The 20,990-nt window shown below is 38.2% G+C and overlaps 2 protein-coding genes across 4 annotated transcripts in view; both read right to left on the bottom strand.

Annotated features, from left to right (window-relative positions):
• NFU1 (NFU1 iron-sulfur cluster scaffold) overlaps positions 1–20,990 on the bottom strand; it is a 53,416-nt gene that overhangs the window by 31,206 nt on the left and 1,220 nt on the right. The gene's annotated exons all lie outside the window — the stretch shown is intronic.
• AAK1 (AP2 associated kinase 1) overlaps positions 798–20,990 on the bottom strand; it is a 166,863-nt gene continuing 146,670 nt past the window's right edge. The window contains exons 19-21 of one of the 3 annotated variants that reach the window (XM_036262704.1): positions 20,701–20,811; positions 19,029–19,139; positions 17,157–18,111 (exon numbers count right to left, since the gene is read on the bottom strand). In XM_036262704.1, coding sequence (XP_036118597.1) covers positions 18,017–18,111; positions 19,029–19,139; positions 20,701–20,811 — 317 coding nt within the window. In that variant the 3' untranslated portion in view covers positions 17,157–18,016. Of the gene's footprint in view, positions 7,604–17,156; positions 18,112–19,028; positions 19,140–20,700; positions 20,812–20,990 lie in introns of those variants that run through there. The other 2 variants (XM_036262702.1, XM_036262703.1) reach the window with 2 other exon arrangements.

The following is a 20,990-nucleotide window of genomic DNA, read 5'->3' on the forward strand; positions in this document are numbered from 1 at the left end:
CAGGAGCCGAACCTGGGACTCTCTGGTCCATGGGCCAATGCTTTAACCGCTAAGCCAAACTGGCCAGGGCAATCTAACTTGAAATAGAAAAAGTGTACGAACTTCACATTATAGAACTATACTTAAAGATGGATGAATCAAATCTTAAATAAGTCCTTATATAAAGTAGAAAACTTTGGTTGTACTAATGCACATTATATCAGAACTTTTTGCTGGATCTTCTTTGAACATCTTCTCTGTGTACTCAGCCCATCACCAATTCTCCCTGAATCATGGATGTCAAGCTCATTGAAGTTCAAATATTACTGTTATTTTCTCAAATTTGGAAAGGAAATAGGCAGGCAGGTTCTTTCCCACAGTGAGGATTTAAAAAATTTTTAGGTATAATCCATCCCCCTCCCCCCCCCCAAGACTTCTGTCTTTAGTTTCTTATGTTTTTACCTCTCTACAGATTGATGCAGCTCACATTCAGGTAACACATATGTTGGAAGCTCACAGTGAACTTTGCATAGTAGGGAGCTCTGTGGTGTTCCCAGCTCATTCTTTATGGCCCAATTATCTTGTATTATTTCATTTATGTCTCCACAAAACATCTGGAATAGAAAGGTCTCAGGAGATAGCAATGACAGCATTGGAAAGCAAGAAAGCAACTAACCAAAAGTTGTTCTTTGAAACTTAAAAATGTAAAACCTGGCTTGGTACTAAAGTGAAAGGTGCTTATGGAGCTCTTCAATCCTAGGAAGTTCTGACATAGGAAATAACACAAAATATAGATCATTTATTTTAATTAGGTCCATTTTAATAAAGTATATAGGAGTTTACAACTCAATTATTCATATAAACTATCAGATACATAAGATAGGTCACACAAAGAGTGCAATAACATAAATCCAATAGTCTGCAAATAAGAGGTATTGCAAAAACTGCTAAGATTGACTTTATAATTGTCCTTTTCCCTTCCTGTCCCATGTTCACAGCCCTTGAGATTGCATGCACATATTTTCTGAGGTCTGATGGCCTCAATATTCATTACAGCTGGGTCAACCTCCTCCTTCAGGCAACTCAAAATACAGTCAGCAGAGAGTTCGCCTCTTCTCCATGGAATGAGCATGGTCCTTGGCCTATATTTGGTTTCCAGTCCCTAAAAAATGACCTGAAACATTCCTTCATTCAAAGTAATATCTTGCAGGTTTTATGGTGTTCTGGTCACTCTTTCCCTCCCAAGACTACATGTGAGCCAAGAATTCAGAATAAACCCTTGAGGGTCATTCTCATGGATGAGAAGAGCATGCTTATTGTGGAAATGAGGCTCAAGCAATGGGTGATTTTCCCCACTTTTACCCAGAACAACTTTTAGTTCTTACTCAGAGAGCTGTTGACAAAGGGAACCAAATTTACTCATGCCAACTACCCATTGTCACCTCTTGGTATTCTTTGGATGCCTTTATTAGGAGGTCTTAGGTTAACACCATGGTAGAAAGCATGGGATATACACACACACTCCATTCACACTCCCCAGACAGGAGTCTTTGGTAGACTCAGAGAATATAATCGGCTTGCCATTTCAGAGTGAAAAGGCTACATCATCCTCCTTCACTCTCAAAGTCTCACTTTAACCGACCTTGGTTAAAACCATTTCTGCAATTCCTTGCCCCCAAAAATCAAACAATTCCCTTTAATGTACATATATGGTTCTATTACAATGCAATGCAGGTAACATTGACTTGATTTCAAGAATAAAACATTGTTACTATAAACTCAACACTTACTGAGATTGCTGGGAAGTAGCTCAGACTAGATTTCTTATATAGTTAACAAGTTATGGGAATACTGGACTAAGCCACCAGTACAGCTAAATGGTTAACATTCAACCATTTTTACAGCTATTCTAGAGTCCTTCACACACATACTTGCCCCTGCATTCTAGGGTACTCTGGGCCTGTGCGAGATCAAGGTGAAGAGATACTTTTTGGGTTGTGTTTCCAGAGTAAGGCTGGGGTTCTGCCAACCTTCCTTCATCCTTTCTTCTAGTCCATAAGAAATAGAGGTGAGCCATTTCATTCTTATTTTGAATTATTCCAGTGTGGTGAGATAATCACAGGCTAGGCTAAAATTTAAGAAGAAATTGTTTACAGTGAAAAGGGAGGTAAATAAAGATTAACATGATCATTCATTCATTCATACCCCTTATCTACTTATTGGTATAGTCATAATAGGGGAATGTCATGTGGGGAAATTAAGTGGGAACAGCAACAAGGAAGATGAGTCAATAAGACTTGCAGGGGTAAAGAAAGAGCAGGAAAGAGCTATGTTTGGCAGTATTTTAATGATGGGATCTTGGGTACCACATGTGGGAGGCCTGTTTCCTAATAAAAATCAAGGTGCAAATAGGCAGGTAGGTAGGACCAGGAAGCCAGGAGTAAGGTGGCATTCTGGGACTCAAGACACTGACAGCATAAACTCCCACATCTAAGCTGAGCCAGCTTATTGTTCTCAGCAACCTAGCAAATTTATTTTGTAGCAAAAGAACACAAAAACAATTCCCAACCAGATACTACTTTTTATTTTCAAGCATTTTGAAATTCCTCCTTAAGTGAACTTCACAAGTCACAAGTTTTCAAGTGTCCTGGTGGTTAAAAACAAAAAAAAAAGCACACACACACACACACAAAATAACTACAAACAGTTGACAAAGGCATCTACATAATTTCATTTAAAATCTTCATGTTTACTCCATCAGGCAAGATTGGAGGATCAGAACTCAGGGGTGGCTGTGGTGCTTACAAGGTGCTCCTGCCTCGTTAGAAGCTGTGGCCCTTTCAGTGGCTCTCCTATGTACCTTTAATCAAAGTAATCTGGGTTCCATATTTGTTCAGAAATTTTGGGGTTTTCTCAAAAACTGCAGCTGTGTGGACAGCAGCCATTCCACAGTTGCCTGGCATATGTTCTCTAATTTCAATTCTAAAGACATAGCAGAGAATAACATCTATAAAAGGGACCTAAGTGACTCCATTTTAAGTTGTATCCTTCCTGTTAAGAGTTTGATCCTATCCTTCTCGTTTCCTATATGATAGTTTCCTATTTGATATAATTCATATATATTATAGGATCTAGGCTTTAATGATTTTTCATTATGGAATCAAATATATCATGATTGAATTTCTATTCTCAAATCACTCTGGTGATCACACTTATTTTAAATAAACCAAAATCTGCTACTCTATGAGTCAGTGAAATGTCTGCTGAATATCATACATACATGTTGAAAACACAGATATACATGTATTCTAAAACTGAAATAATGGGTCAACAAAATACTGGTATTTTTCCTGGAAGTTTATATCTTGGTTGCCAAATTAAACTCAGAGCTAATGTAGACATATAAACACATACTCGCTAACCTACACCTAAGAAATTTTCAACTCAACAATGAATGGGCCAAAAATGAAATAGTGCTTATGACCGAGATTCCCTTAGGCCCTGCTAAACATCTGCTTTAGCAACAAATTTTGTTCATTCTGTTTCCCAATCTAACAAGGATTTGGAGCTAAGGGCTGTATGTAAGCCCAAGAAACAGATATGTCAAATATTTTCACCACACATAAAATAATTCATTATCTCAACAGTGCCTGTTAGTCAATTAGTGTGAATTCTTAGAGTTCATCAGTGCATGTTGTGATTCAATGCTTTATCTAAATTTATTCTGGCTCACTGTGCTCCACTGAAATGAAAGGTTACAAGTTCCTGTATTCCCTATCAGATGTGTAAAGCAAGTAACACATGAAACAAACTAAAACAAGAAGTGCAGTATTTTGTTGACTATATTATTTCTTTTTTTCTCTTTAATGTTAACCTATTGCAATGTAGTTGTTGGAAACATGCATTTACTACTAATTCAAAGCACCCTGAGCATCCTGATTCCTTTAAAACTAAATTTTCCAGATTTCCGGATTCAGGATGGCCTCTGGCAAGAATATTTTATCTTTCAATGATGCATTTACCCATTATGATACAAAGATCATTACAGAATTCAATAGTTATAAGCTAATTATTAATGTAATCCCATAGTCAAAATATTTTCATGTATCAGTAAGACTACAACAGTAATTTGTATGTGTTTATATTCATTTCCTATTCAAAGGTATTTCGTCTCCAACCATCATAGGTCTCCAGTAAGAAAAAAACCGGTTATGAATCCATGCTTGATAAATGATTCAACTACATAATAAAAATCACCATGATTTTACTGACTTTATCTTGAGAACTAAAATGGCTACTTGATTAGGAGGATGTGAACAAATAACCAAAGGAAAAACAGATGGAAGGGCTGTTATAGAGGTAGTCATCCTGAATATTTGGAAGAGTAAATTAGAATGATCTACTTTTTAAGAGTTTCTGATTGGGGTGAGAATTCTCTTGAATATTCCTATCTTCCCTCTTGGCTTCTGCCTTTGAAGGCTTTAATTGATAATATCAAAGGGAAGATTTGGGGTACAAAGTTCCATATGCATTAGCTAAAACAAAAATTCTACTAGAAAGATAATTTTGCATCCACAGTTACTCAGAAAAATCAGAAATGATCACTGGGAGAAAGAAAAGTCTTAAAATGAACATTTAGCCTTGAACAAAGTGAAAGACATTTGTTTCTGGCACAAAGAAACCTCAGCTGGAAAACCACTGCTGGTAGCCCTGATCCAGTGCTAAGTATTTAAGTTTATCTTTTAACCTGGACATTTGCAGTAGGTGTAGACAAAACTAGAAAAAGTTTTGAAAAGCAGTTGTTCATAGTTTACTGCCAAGATCCATGAACTGTAAATTTAATAACTATCATACCTCATCAACTACAACAGAATTTGACATTCGGGCTTGATTCTTGGATGAATTTCTAGGAATTCTTAAATCACTAATCTTGTTTGGTAAGCAACTCCCTCAATTTCTCCAGCTAATGGAAAAGAAAAAAAAATCCCTGGCATTTACTGTAAGCCACAGGAAGCTTTCACATTGAAACATGGTGTAGCAATTCTCCCCATTAAGTTGAATTTCTTCAGAAGTCTTCCCATTGAGACATAAATTTCATTTTAAGGTACTAATAATAAAGGGTATGAAAACAGCTAGGAATGAGTCAGATCTTTCCAGAAAGAAAAGAATTTTAAAAACACAAGTCATGTCATTTATCTGGCTTACTTACATCTAAAGAGGAGAGAGAATAAAAGTTTTCATAGCTAACAGATTCAGCTCTTTCCACTCTCCCATACAAACTTATTTATAAGTCTCAGATTTATATTTCTTCAAGAGGCAGTAGAGAAAAATGGCAAGGATTTGGAACAAACAAACAAGAAAATCTAGTTTGTGGCCTAGTCTCATCATTAATTAATTCCATGATAGTATGAAGTTCTTAAGTCCTTTTAAAAAATTACTAAGACCACATACCCAGTGGTTGAAACTGAAACAAGGTACCCTTTCATATTGTTCTGAAGAGAAAATGTAGAAAAATAATTAATTTTTCAAGACCAGGTAAATGGAATTGTTCATCATAAAGAGCAAATTGGGGGGGGGGGTCTACTCTGAAACCTGTTTCAGCTGATTTCCCTACACCTTCCAATGAAATTCATTTTGCCATGAGAAAAGAACTAAATAAAAATAGGGTTCAAGTTCATTAGTGCAGGAGACAAATGCCAGTAAATGAGTGATTGTGGAGGTAGGCATGGTGGGACAGGATTATCCTAAAGAAAAAACGTTTCCTGTGCACGCACCCGTACACACACACACACACACCTGTGCACTCTTACTAATTTACAAAGCGGCACAGACATAGGGAAGGCTCAGCACTATGAGACATGAGTGCAAATATCTGTTTGCATTTCTACATAGGAAAAGATCTGACACACATTAAACACCCCCAGACAGGCATGCATGAGGGCCACCTGGCTGGCGCAGACTCAGAAACAGATGCAGAGAATCCTAGAGCTGCTGGTTTTACAGGAATGATTATATCTGCAGGCTTACACTTCCTCTTGATGTGCGGGATTTTCATCTTGCATTTCTTTCCAGAAATTTCTCCGTTTCAAGAGTATTAAATCAAGTCCTGGAGGGGCTAATCTTGACTCCTCAATGAACATGACTCAGAACAGGATTGCAGGAATTAAAATTAGCAATAACATGGCCCCTTTGGGGTTGGAGTGAAGTATTTCTGGATTTAAACAGTTTCTGGGGGTGGGAGGGAGCCAAGTTCTGGGTAGAGGTGGAGATGGAACTGCCTGAAAGTCCAGTAATCAATATAAACAAAAGATCTGAACAAACTTAAAGGAGTTTTGACCAAGTATCACTGCAACTGAGTTTGTGACTGATGTCCTGCTCTGACCCAGGGAACTGAAAGATAATAATTGATATATTTCTTCTTAGGCTCAGCTGGGAGTAGTGTGGTGGGTTACGGAGGGTGGGGTAGAGACAGGCCTAAGGCTCAGGTATTGCTCCTACGGTTTCTGCTTGCCTGACTTCGAAGGAAAGGGTGCTAAAGCAAAAGGATCAGCAGCTGGCAGCTCTGTAGTCCTGGAGGAAAGGGAGGTGATGGAAACAGAGCCAGCTATGGACTGCTTATTGGTTTGCGAGACAATTTTGTAGGCAGCAATGGGCTGGGCTTCCGGACCTGGCTCATCTTCTGGGCTATAGTGACGGGAGTATTTGGATAAAGACTGGGGGCGGAATGGTTTGCCAGCCATGGGGCCTGAAACAGCTTCTTTCTGAGGCTGAAGTCCTTTGTTTCTGTCATTAGGATGGGCCCCCGATTCCAGGGAGGATCCCCTGGGTGAGATGCTGTCAGGATGGTCTGCTGCTTGTACAGAATGGGAGGGGAGGCTGGATTGTTGAGCAAAACCAGCCATGGAATACTGAGATCGGACAGTGGCGTAAACTGCTCTGTCAAGGCCTGAGAGCACAGCAACCTCATCTGTCTGACTGAGAAGACTGGCCTGCGCAGGCAACTCCTGGGAGGTACTCTGGGCAACTGTTAACTCCTCCACACTTTTCTTCTTGGTAAAAGGAGCTCTCAAGAACACGTCCGCCTCCTCTGGCTGGGAAGGAGTCATGATGCCCTTGGAGACAAATGGGGCTTTGGAGAAAATGTCCATTTCATCAGCTGGAACCCTCGAGCTCCTGAAGGGGGCTGTGGCAAAAACATCTGGCTCACCAACACCATCTGTGGTTGGTTGTGTGAGGGCTTGAAACCGGTTCTTTCTTCCACTTTGCACGGACTTTCCTTGGTCAGTAGAGACTTCTGGCTGAGCGAATGGAATGGCTCCTCCCAGCTTCCCCTGCAGAGGCTTGCAGCTCTCGTCCTCGTCTTCAGACTCCATGAGGAGAGGTCGAGAACCGCTGCAGTCTAGCATGTCCCCCTCAAGGTCAGTCCCTTCCTCTTCACTGCTATGGAATGAGCTGTTGCTTGAAGGGCCATCTCTGGCCAAGTAGTCGGATTCTAAATTGTTCTGAGTTTTCATGTCAGATAGTCTGGAGGGGTCTGGATACAGAGGAAGGCCTTTAATGCCCGTTGATTCTTTAAAGTGCTCTACAGTTATTACAGGACAGGGATTGGGCTCTCTCTGGAGACCTAAAAGAGCACAAAATGCAAAATCAATGCATAGGTCAGTTCAATTCTCCTTGGAACATTTAATGGTCAACCCGCGGCAGTAACATTATGGAACCAAATAATAGATGTTGAAAATGGAAAAGGAAAAACAGAAAAATAAAAGTCAGGCAAGGAAATTGCACACAAACTGGAACACAACCAATCACTGTCTCACATTTTGGACCATGATAGCACAATGTGCAGGAAAGGAAATGAAGACGTTAGGCACACAAACACTCAGCGTAACTATGCAATGCTCCTACTCATAGGACTAGGCACGGACACCTGCTCTACCTGGCACTGGCTCATGATGGAATGAAAACAAACCCAGTCACTCATCTCCACGTATACCACGATGGTTCTGGAGTATGCAGAAATACTGTCTGGGGACAAAATCAATTCGGTATCTGACATGTGGTCATGCTCTGCTGATACCTGAGGAAACCCTCCTTTGCCCCCGAAAAGCAGCAAAACATGGCTGCTTGATAAATACAAGTTTACCTGATGATTGACAATAATCACTACTCCAAGAGCACAAAAGTGCCTCAAATAGGAATACTGAAGGCACTTTCTCAGGGAGAAGACATAAACAAAGTTATATTAAATTCCAACTTCAGCTGGAGCAGCCTTGAAAGTTTGTTTTTAGTCTTCTAAGTTGGCAAAGATCTCTTCTGCTTAAATTAATCCATCATAAATTTCTTTAAACATAGTAAAATGTATGGGAAATTACAGAAGCATTTGAGAACTCTAATATACTAGTCTATTTCTATCTAGGTAGAAGTGCCTCAGGGTGCTCTGGCTTTTAACATCAAATAGACAATTATCAGAATGCAAGAGAGCTTACCTTCCAAGAAATATTAGCAGGTTAGAAGTATGTCATTGGGCACATGTTAGCAAGAGGGCAGGAAAAAGGCATATGTAACTAAGCAAGAAGAATCCAGAGAAAGGGTGGTTGGGGGTAAAGGTATCATTTCATCATGGGTTTCCCAACCCACCAGGATAAGAACAGTTGGTACAACGATTTGGATTCTATAGATGACCCGGAACCTCTGCGTAGAGGCAATTCAATCATTCCCTCCCCACACAGCCCTCTCCCCTTTGTATGCAAACCATTAGCTGGTAGACACTTCTGCTAGCAATATTCCCCTGTTTAAGTTTCTGCTTAAATTAAGCACACAGAACACAGCAGAAGCAGCATCAAAATCAGTTTATTGGGAAACCAATCACTTGGAGACATTACATTGTAAAGAGGTGCAGAGAGAGTCCTGAACATTTTAGAAGATACTGTACAAAAATACTATACTTTTCTGAATCCTATAACTTTTGAGCAATACTTCTTTTTAAATAGTTATGACCTTAAATATTGTTTCCAGAAACAAAAAGTGGCCCCTCTGTCCCATTTTTATTTCCCTTTCTAACAGCTGAAATGCATTGATGAATTCCAAATTAGAGTCTTTAAGTTAAATTCTGTACTGATGCCAAATGGCTTTCTGAATAGTACTTGAAGAATAAGTTGATTTTGAAGAGGATAGAGGTGTTCTTGTATTATAGCTTTAATATGTGCACTTGCATGGTGACACGAAAGCATTGGTCAGGGGACAGGAAATAAACAAAACACCTTCTCTCTCGCAATCTATGTGGGAAGACATAATCCTAACTCTAAGGCAAGTACACTGACATTAGATCTGTCACAGTGATTCCCAGATGGTGATTTCTGGGAGAAAATGCAAATGAAAGGGGGATGAGAAGTTTTCCAAAATAAGATTTGCCAAGAAAAGTGGCATAAGAGGTCCCCAAAACTCCTTGAACCACTTTTTAACAGTGTCAGATGGACAAAGTTCTCAGTTGCCAAAACTAACGCACAATATGTTAACTTCCAAAACTAACCTGAAAGTTGATGTTATTAAGCTGGTTCTATGGGAGAACAAAATAATTCTTAGGGAAAAAATGGTAAATTTAGTCAAGCCAATACCAACTCTAGCATTATATAGATCAATAATGAAAATCAACACTAGTTTGACTGGAATTAGTGTTTTGAGGACATTTAAACTGAATTCAGTGAAATCAATTTGTATGCAGAGATTGCCCCAAAGCAGCTACCTATAGAACCTGGGGCACGTTAGATGCCTGCAGTGTTAGATTACATTTTGAGAACTCTAAGTACCATTCAGGGGTGCCCATATCCAGAGCTGGACAAGATAGAAGAACATGTCCAACTTATCAAAATTACTTTTGTTAAAATGTGGGTTCTTGGTCAGGTCAACTGGGAAGCCTGCCAACTCAGAGCATATTCTATGACCTTCATGGTGACCAATGGAAAAATCATACTTAAAGTTTGAGCAACTTTAAAATTCACGCACATAGTCACAAAGATACTATAACATTGAGTTTGAAAGGAAAACCAGTCTCCTATCCTTCAAAACAAGGCAGACCTATTTCATCTCTCTTTCAGCATAATCTGCTTATAGGATTGGAAAAATACACGTAAAAGTTTCTCCTGAAAAGGCCAAGTCTCTCAACCCGTCCATTCTTTTTAGAAGTAGGGCAGTGTGACCAAGGCAGAAACCACCCTTTGCAAGTCTCCAAGCCTGGCACTCTGGAGACAGAAGAAATGCTGGTGGCTTCAGAAAAGTGCAGACAATCATATTCCCTCAGGGAATTTTGGTGGTGGCAGCAAAGAAACAAAGTAGTTAAGAGAAGGAGAGATTCTAAATAACTGTAAACAAAAGATAGACATTAAGTCATGTTGGGAGTTAGAGGTCTTTTTTGGAATAGGAGTGTGTTCTTACAGGGAAAGCACGTGTTTTCAGAGTGAACAGTCCTTGTATATGAAGACAGCCACAATTGTACCATCAGTAAACATGCTTGAAGTAGTCTGCCTACTAGCAATAAAGAGTTTATACTACTTTAACCTCACACCTTAGTCCAGTTCCTTTGGTAATCAATGGCATGCATAGCAGATGCCCTGTGACCACAGAGCTCAATAAAGACAGACAGTTGTTCTTGGGGGATGGGGATGTTAAGCCCAGGACCTGGCCACATAGTCTGCATAAGGGTCTTCCTTATCATGAAGCCTAAGGTAAGGCATTTTGTTCTAATTCCCCCAAACTGGGTCATGTCTTTTTTTTATTTTGGTTTAGCACATTAAATTAAGCAACAAGTCAAAACATTTCTTTTTCTTGCTCTGATGTAAGACTGAGTGCCAGGTTAAGGTTAAGCACACTTCTCAAAACTCCATTTTAGTCTATTTTGAGGTTCCAAATTATATACAGTCAAACCTCAGTTCTTGAACGTTTCCCATCTCGAATAATTTGTTTCTCAACCCAACCATTCTTTCATGCTGATACCTGTATGATCAGTCACACATCTCTCTGGTGACAAACAAAGAAGAGAATGTGTGAGTATGAGTTAGTTACCAATAAACCTCACATTGCTAACATCTCAGGAAACCATGCTGTGAAAATATATATATATACATATATATATATATATACACATATATATATATGCGCACACACACATATATATGTGTGTATATATACACACATATATATTTGCTTTTGTTGCTGCTTATTATTATTAAATTTTCATTTTTTGCTGTACATTTCCTTTTTGTCAAATTTTCATTTACATTTCATGTCCTTTTTGTTTTTAAAGTGTTTATTTATAGATTAAACAGTACATTAGGCATGTACTGTATATAAGAAAGGTTAAAATGTAATCATTGGGGTGTCTGGAATGGATTAATTTAATTTACATTATTTCTAATGGGAAAAAATGATTTTGTTTTTGAACAGTCTTCCAGAATAAATTAAGTTCGAGAACTAAGGTTTCACCGTATATTTCAGTAAGAGCTCACATGCTTCAAAGAGTAGGAAAGGAATCCAGAAAAGTATTTGATGACTTAGCAACTATCCTCACTAACTCACTAACTCCCCATTAACTTCCAAACAATGAAAAGTGTTGAATGATTTGGGAAAGGTTTATTCTGACATTTTTATCAGATGGACATAGTGAGGGTCATTAATATGCTTTCTAAAAAAATCCAAATCTAAAGACTTAAATTTCTGGCTGGATATTCTTTAGTACAATCTATCATGCACAACCAGAATTTTACTTTCCCCTATACTATAAATTGAAGTAATAGTTATAGGAAGTATCAAAGACATAATTCTTGCCAAAAACTGAAAACAAAGACTTGGGGTATTGAGCAACCTTTCATATATGTGGTTAGCAAAATATCCCTTCACAAGAACTTCAGAAATGCAACACCAATTGGAATTCACACTCTCGGGACAAATCAGGGAATCAAGGGATGTACATCAAACTAATAATTTCCATGACCTGTTGGCTTAGATGATAAAATTAATCATTTGGTTCTACCATATGCTGTGTAACTGCATTAAAACCCATGACTGGGGAATAAGGGACGTGCTAGGAGCCAACATTGGCTAGTGATGCTGTGTCTCTCAAGCCAATGGAGCAATTAAATGAGAGAAATTTCTTCTTGGGCATAAAACTGCTGTTGCCAACATAAAATGTTTAATTAAATTGGCCTGGGTCTATTAAAGATTAAATTAGACAAGGATAACTGCAAATCTGTGCTCCATTTTACAACTCCATGTCTGGTCATATGAAATGCAGGAGCGTACGAGTTTTATTCTCCCTAACCACAAGGTGAAGCCAGGGTAGCCATGACTCATTAAAAAATCCTCAGCATGTCTCTTTACGTGGCCACACTTCCCTTGTGTGCAGGTACTTATTATTATTCAACAATGTGTTAAAATCCTTTTTGCAAAAGTGGATTTTTAGCTCAGGAAAACAGCAGCTATTTTAAGTTGTTTACATCTCTGAACATCAATGCTTCCATCTGAACAGAAAAAAAGTCTTTATTCCCTTGTATGTTTACATAAGAAATTTGTTTACAGACTTGTTTTTTATATAATACTTGCGTAGCAATGTTCAAATTTCACATTTTTACTGTATAAGACAGCTTCATGTACCTGTTTGCTCTGTCTTCTCGGGGAGAGCAGGATAAAGACCTGTGGTAAATATACATTCCTGTGATGAGGGGTATGCAATACTGGCAAGAAAAGAGGACATTCAGACACTACATCAAAGTGGGAACCAAGAAAGTGTCTTCCATTCTAGCAACTACCACCAAAGTTACCATTTGGTAATTTTGCATTACCCCAAATACCTCCCTCCTCTACCTCCGTGAAAGGACACCAAGGAGAAACAAAATGGTATCTTGCTACAGATTATTTGAAATGGAAGCCATCCAGGATTCATTCTGACTCAAAAAACCCAAGCACATCAAGGAACATTACTAGCATGGACAAGGAAAAGGCTAACTCTGTGTTAGTAAAAGTACAGTCTCTAAGGAGGAATAGAAGATAGCTTTGTAATACCTAGAGTGTTTCAGTAAAGATTCCATTTTAAATGTACATGTGATAGTTTCTCTGTTCCACTTGGCAGTCTCTAATTTGCTTAACTCAGTATTTGGAGCAATCTTACCTTTTTTTTTAAATGAGGCTATCCTGTCATTTAAAAAAATTTTTTTTTCTTCATTGATTTTAGATAGAGAGGAAGGGAGAGGGAGAGAGAGACAGAAACATGGATGAGAGAGAACATTGATTGGTTGCCTCCTGCATGGCCCCCACCAAAGATTCAGCCCACAACCTGGGCATGTGCCCTGACCGGGAATCGAACCAAAGACCTCTTGGTGCATGGGTTGACAGTCAACCAATGAGCCACACCGGCTGGACTATCCTGTCATTTTTATCTCTAAACTCTAAGTTAGTGGCTACGGGATCCGGATAATCTTATAAACCGAGAAAGTTAAAGATTCATGGAGCTCATAGACAAACTTCATCATAGAAACTTAATTTTGGCCCAAGGTTTCTATAGCGTGCATTTGTTCAGCTGGACTCAGATCCCTTCCATACCTCTGGAATGAAGTCAACCCCTAAGGTCCCCTGCTTACCCCAGTACTGCTGAAGGCAAAGTGGTTTCTAACCTGGGGGAAGATTGGGTTGGTTTAAATCAAAATGACCAATTATCAGACAGGAGAGTGGAAAAAGGTATTATAAACAAAATTAATATTTCATCTTGAGAAAAATAAGTTCTTTTTTTGTTTGTTTGTTCCCCTATAATTGTTAGCAATCCAAGTTGTATATTTCTAATTTAAGAAGAGCCAAGTCCATTGTCAAATGACACTGAACAAGGTGACAATCTGTTTTGGAGGTATTATAAAATATTATCACCTTGGCCAGTTTTTCTCAGTGGTTAGAGCGTAGGCCCACAAACTGAAGGGTGACAAGTTTGATTCCAGTAAAGGACACATACCTGGGTTGCAGGTTCGATCCCCAGCCATAGTCGGGGTAACGTGGGAGGCAACCAACTGATTATTCTCTCTTACATAATGTCTCTCTCTTTCTCTCTCTCCCCCTCCCTCCCTTTCCCTCTTCTCCCCGCCTTCCACTCTATCTAAATATCAATGGAAAAATATCCTCCAGTGAGGATCAACAACAACAACAAAATTTTTAAAAAAATATATCTTCCAATTTTCTAAACCATACTAAAGAAAGGCAAAATCACAGACGTTTCCTTATTCAGAATATTAAGGAAATGAAGAATGATCATTGTCACTTTCCATTATAATGTTCTCTCTTGGAATTTCTGTGGATTATTCTCTTTACTATCTTCGATAGTAATCACTCTTCATCTTAGGGTAGTGATTTTGCTTTTGGAAATATCTAAATGCCACTCAGAACCAAAAGTGGTAGAAAAAGTAGACCAAGAAAGACAACATATTTTCAGATGCTGAAAGTGATACCAAAAATATAATAACTGATTTTTCTTATACCTATTACCTTCCTTGATGTTATTTCTAAGGAGAGCAGTTTCAAAACTAACTTCAATGATGGTGAAATAATTAGGGTATTAGCTTCTCAAGTAAAAACAGGGAACAGTACTCAATTAGATGTCACAATTCTGATAAGTCTGCTAAAGTAATCATTGAGTATAACCATATTTATAAGTGTCCACTTCAATCTTATCTCCTGTGTGGCCTATGTTTTTAAAAACACTGGGACTTGAACTTGGCAATCGACTTATTAGAATGCTCTAAAGGGAAACAAACCAATTTAAGATGTTTTCTGGTATAGTCACTACTCCTGTATAATTGAAATAAAAGCAAATCAGAAACACATGCTTTCATGATTTCCTTACCACTTTGCTGTACATCTGAAACTAATACAGAATAATAATGAATGTAAACTGTAATTAAAGAATAAAAAGAATTTAAAAAGAAGATATCCAATTAAAAAACACATATGCTTACAGTATTTGTCCATTTTTATATAGCAGATCATTGATTATACATTTTTAAAAGAAATGAAATCTGATACTGTTTCCTTGTACTCTGTGGGTGAGCGCATGTGTAATATTAAAAAAAGGAACATCTATGTCCAAAACTGTCATGATTTAGGCTTCTAATTCAGATAACCAAGAAAGAGCAAACCAGGTTAGTAAAAGCCCATTATAATTTCTAAAATGTAAACACTGCTACATTAGAAGTACATTAGATAATTGAAGAACATCAGGAATATATAAATCCTTCATAGTCCTCCCAAGCATAATATATACTTGAAACCCTAGAATTCTATAATCTTAGAGACCATCTAGTCCAAACCCATCATTTTACAAACAAGAAAGCAGCTCTGAGAAGTGATGCACCTGCTAAAGGTAACTCAGTGACTGGCAAAGGTCACGATGAGATCCAGGTGGTCTGTTCTGCCCAGGCCTCTTCTCCCACCACCCTGCCTTAGGTCCTGCACCTGTAAAATAAACTGGGTGGGCTAGAAGATGATCTCTTTTATAGCTCAGCTTCTAGTTCCATAAGTCTATTAATGATCAGCATACCACAATCATCTCAAATAAACCCTTTTAGCTTAGGGATGATGCTATATATCAAAAGGCCCCATTTATCAGCTCACTCTATTCCTTAACAGAAAAATAATTCTTCCCTTTGAGGCTCTACTCCTAAAGAATTTCATGTCATTATCTCCCTCATGCTTCCTCCACCCAGTCTCTGGTTTCTAGTCTGTTCTTTCATTAACAGTCTCCATTAAGCTTTATTGAGCCAGATGACTAGATAATATATCTCAATGTAATAAGGGTAGTACATGAAAGGAACAATTTAGAGACACCTAATTTCTAAACTGTACATCCCATGGTTTCAAGAAACTAAATATTTCATTATATTTCTAACACGTATGAAAAAAAAATCAAATTGAAAAACATAGGCATAAAACATTATTCTTATTTTAAAAATAAACATTTCCTTCATTAGTTTATACATTCTTTCTATGTCCAGGAAAAAGAATACAATTTTGATCTTTAATAATATTCCTGTCCATAAAGGGGCCAACCAAGTCCCATTTTCATTGCTATTCAACCACGAAGAGCTCTTCAAGGATGTCTTTTTTTATCCTTAGCAGGATGGTTGTGCCTCCCTCCATTTTGGAAATGATCCATTATCCTCATAGAGGCCGTTACTTAGCTCATGTCGTTTCAGCTGGCACGGGAAGTATTTCAAGTCAGAAGGAAGACTGAAAGATTCAGACTTTTCCTCTGATGCCTGTCAAAGGCTGCTCTCACATTGCTGAGGTCAAAGCTTGACCTCCAAAGTGCAGTGTTGCAGACTGTTGTTGCTGTTCAACTTTCTTTTCTCCCCCTTAAAGTGCAAACGTGAGGAAGAAGAAACAAAAGTACTAGATAGAGAAACAAGCAAATGGACTTGGAATTTTATTTGTACAAGTCTAAGAGTTTCCCTCTGATAATGGACAATGGCACTCATCATAGAGAACCACAGTGGCGTTCTCTGTGCCCACCTTTTCAAAAGGGTGATTTCAGAAAACTGCTTTCCATATAAGGAAAAAAGTACACTTAACTGAGTAAGGACATATACAGAGGGTGACCATGAGGCATGTTGTCATGTCAGTGCAAGGTCCTTTATTTATTTTTTTTAACAATATTCTAAGGTTAGTGAGGAACTATGCTTTGTTTTATTTTTCAATCTAGGAGGCCAAGGAAAACCAACTGAACATTTCATTGGCTGCATCCTTCAATTCAAACATCAGAGAGAGAGAGAAAGGTAAGTAGCCAGGGTCTAGCTTGTCAGCACAGTTATTTTTGTTTATCTGAAAATAAACAACATGCTTATTCTACAAAGACAGAGGACCTGCTGAAAGCTTATAGCAACACACAAGTCTACTCAAAATGATTCCATATATTACACTGTAGGATTGCAGTGTAAAGTTATACAAGGGAAAGAGATCAAAACCCTGTACAGACACCTGATATCGGACTTGAAACGCCAAGTGGAAACAGAACTATTCAGTGTCTTCATTTATACACAATTTACAATATTTGATTCAAAATAAAAATCACAAGAAAAATACATCTGTTTCTGCTACAATTCCTTCCCCTCCCCCATCCACCCCCCCACCCCCCAGTGAAAAGTCTTCTAATAAAAGGTATCATATTACCACCATTGTCTTGTCTTGTTTTGGTCTAATTCTGAGATCCTGGCTTGGGATAGTTAACATGAAAAGGAATGGAAATACTTGGGATTTACATAATGTACACGTTTTATCCAAGGATATCAAGTACTTGCAGTCACATCTCCAGATCTGAGAAATCACGGTTCAATGGAAGCCAGAATGCTGGACGAATGCTGGGCATGTTGCATGGGGTGTAAAATTCCTTGACTAAGTCTATGATCAAACAAGGTCAAAGTTGGTTTGCTAGGACTGGGCTCACTTTCTCTTTTCAAACATATACCATGTCAGTCAGTTTTACCCTTTCTTAAACCACACACCTGTCTCCAGGCTACTGTCCAGAGTTAAGACCAACTGAAGAAGCCATGTCTTCATAATAATGCAGCAGGATAAAAAGCAAAAACAAACACATTCTCAGCATCTGGCCAAAGAAGGGGTTGGGAGGACTTATTTGGGAGGCCATTCCTAGCAAGAATGAGGCAAAAGTGTCAATTCACTAGTTTCAGTTACAGTTAAGCTTTGGGTGGAGTTGATTCCATCTGAGGTGAAGCTCGTGGTATCTAGTGCTTGATTTAAGATAATGCTATTGAAGAAAGGTAATGAGAAAACACAGCAAACGAACAGGGAGGAACTGGCCAAGAAATATCTGGAGGGCCAAAGAGATTTTCTTTCCTTATCATTTCTACAGGAGAAGGCAAGGGGTAGGAGATAAGGGCTAGAGGGCCCCTTATTTGCAGATTTAAAAAAAACCATTTTTCTTATAATTCCGTAATGAAAATGTATATTACGGTATGAAGGTTACAGAACTGCATCTGCTACTGGGTCACGGCTACAGGTCTATGAGCTGATCCACCAGCAGTAAAGACCTGGCTAGGTTGGGAAGACTGGACTCAGAGCTCCCACTGCTGTTTCTAGAGTGCCCACCTGGAAGTGGAGAGATAGGAATTCAGTACAAAACACAGAGGGTTATGGGTTAGATGTGCAGAGCAAGCAAAGGAGAAAAAAAAAACAAACTAAAACAAAACCCTAGAGAAGCGACAGTTTACATTTGCAAACTCTTACATGCTGACTTTTAAACATATAAATTAGGTACCCACCACCCCCCACAAAAGGTTCAGGCAGTATACCATGGTATGTGTGCATACCATCCTGCAGGCAGGACACCTTTCAAATGAATATATATTTTGCCTGAGAACTGCTGGCTACATACTAACTTGTTGACAACACGGAGTCATCTCCCTGATAGAATAAAAATCAGTACTTTTGCTTTGAGGAGAAAGTAGTTATTAAGACAACTGCAATAGAAACATGCTTTAAAAAATATATAGATGGTCCTATGCAATTCCGTGTTTTGTGGCATGTTCAAGTGATCTGAATCCATCACAGAGGAAAAAGAATACTCCACAAAGGTCCAAAAGATGTAAATTATATCAAAGCAGCATTGTTAATCTCTTTGAAAAGAATATTTATTACAAATTGTTCTAATCATGATAAAAATTGTTCAGTGTTGTTGTTTTTTTGACATATGCCTCCAGGTTTCCATTGACTGAAAGATCATTGTATTTTTGGCTTGATATTTTGTTTAAAAAAAAGAAGAAGAAGCTTTTAGTCAAACTATTGAATACTTTTCTTTTTTCTAAAGAAATACCATGGTCAGTATCTCTACCCATATTTGTATCTCTACTTGTCTATCCTGGTCCAGCCCACAATGACTGTCAGTACAGTCATTCCTTCTCCAATTTCCTTCTTAAATGTTGTTTTTCACCCCCTTGTCAATTAGGTACACTACTATTTTGTAGAGAACTGATGTCAAGCTCTTTTCCCCATCCTCTCTTTCTTACCTTGTGGGTTTTTGGTTATCAATACAGGAATAGGGTCAAACTCATCTTCTGCCACCTTGTCCGAGCCCTCAGGGACATCAAAACCTGAGATGAGATTACTATCTTCTGCAGCTTAATACAGAATGCAAGTACACAAGCAGAAACAACAGAAGCAGAGATTAGCAAATGAGAGAACATGTAAGAGACACAAAGTTCCCAACTGTATAATCAGTGCAATTTTTAAAGATGAAAATGCTTATTTTCCTAAGTTGAAATAAAAGTAGCAAAAGTGGAAAACGTAAGAGAAATAGGAAAAAATGCTTTAACACTGGCCCTGTTAAGATTTTCATAAATGATGGAGAAGGGTTATAGGATAAATTTTCACTACCATTATAAGAACATTAATTGTAGTTACTGTGAGGTATTTCTTCAACGTCAGTTACTCACAAAGGCACAGAAATAGTAATTTCTCTTCTTAATTGAGCCGAGGCCTAACAATATCTGAAAAACTGAAAACCATGGGCCTGCAGAGTTTCTCTTTACAAAGTAACTGCTAAATTCAAGGCAAACAAATACTTCTGAAAGAACTCACTGCCCTTTGGGGAAAAAAAAAAACAACTTTCAAATAACTCTGATGCCTCCAGTACACACGATCACCTGCACTGAGATTTCCAGCAGAAGCATGTTAGAATATTCTCTCTTCTAATTAAGGCTATCCTACCAGCAAGTGCTAGCTGAGCACCTATTTCGCAAGTACTGTTCCTCTGTAATTACCATTGCTGCTGACACATGCCTGCCAGACATACTTGGATAACAGGTTACTTCTTTCTACATCTCTATGAAAACATAATCATTTTAATGCTATAAAGGGTAAAAACAAAAGCTCAGCTATTACCACTGCAAACCACAGGCTAATTATTTTTCAGTCATCTTGGAGAGGCTTCCTTTTTTAATTTCTTTCAGAGAGGACTTCTCAACTGTTCCTTTTCTATGTATTTTCTCCTAGACAATCACATTCACTACCCAAGCACAGAAAGAAGTTTAGTGAATGCCTGCGTACAGGAAGCCAGGCATTGTGCCTATCACTTTCACAATCTACTTACTGAATAGAATTCAACACAACCTACCTCTGTCCAGCACTATTACAAACCAGTATTGACCCAAAATTAAGAAGTGAAAATGGTAGATTAAAAAGAGAAATCCAGTAATCAACTGTGACTCAAATGTTAACTAAAACTCAAAACTTACAAATTCAGTTTTTGAGGATTTACTTTTGAGATATGATGCACATTTATCACTATGCAAAAATTTTACATCATATTTGATTAAATATGTTTACATTCTAAGGCCAACCAGTATCATATTAATAATTACAGTCAGTAGCTAATCAACTCAACCTTCTAGAGTTGACTTCAAAGGTATGTAGCTCTGTCTTTACTAGATTGCATGGAGTATCTACAATCCAGGTGGCTGCCAGGAAGCAATACCTCCACTAATCTGTTGTCTAAGCCTTACTAAATATCATTTCTGAGAGAGACCAGAACACAGTGGCTGAGAATACAAGCTCAAGTTTTCCACTAAGGATGTGGTTAAAACACTTCACTAGCGAAGATTTTTGGTAAGGAAAAATTTCAGGAGTTGTTCAGTTCTCCTCTAAGGATACATGTGGGCCCAAGAAGAAGAAAGCATTTACCTTTATGGGCAGAAGCAGAGATTGCTATGGGGGCAAACTCTTCCAGAAGGTCAGTAGTAGGGTTAGAAAGCAGAGAGCAATCGATCAGGGAATCTTCCCCGGTGAGAGAATCTGAGTCCAGATTAACAGCATCCCAGGTCAGTGATGGCATTAAATGGCACATACAACAATATCACAAGATTAGACCTTAGCTTTTAAGTTACTGCATTTACATGTCATAGATACAAGCCAACGTAGGAGAAAGAAAACAAAAAAAAACACATGTTAAGCAGTCTGGATTTCATCTACAG

The sequence above is a fragment of the Molossus molossus genome, unplaced genomic scaffold, assembly GCF_014108415.1.
Source record: "Molossus molossus isolate mMolMol1 unplaced genomic scaffold, mMolMol1.p scaffold_m16_p_15, whole genome shotgun sequence".
Classification (NCBI taxonomy): domain Eukaryota; kingdom Metazoa; phylum Chordata; class Mammalia; order Chiroptera; family Molossidae; genus Molossus; species Molossus molossus.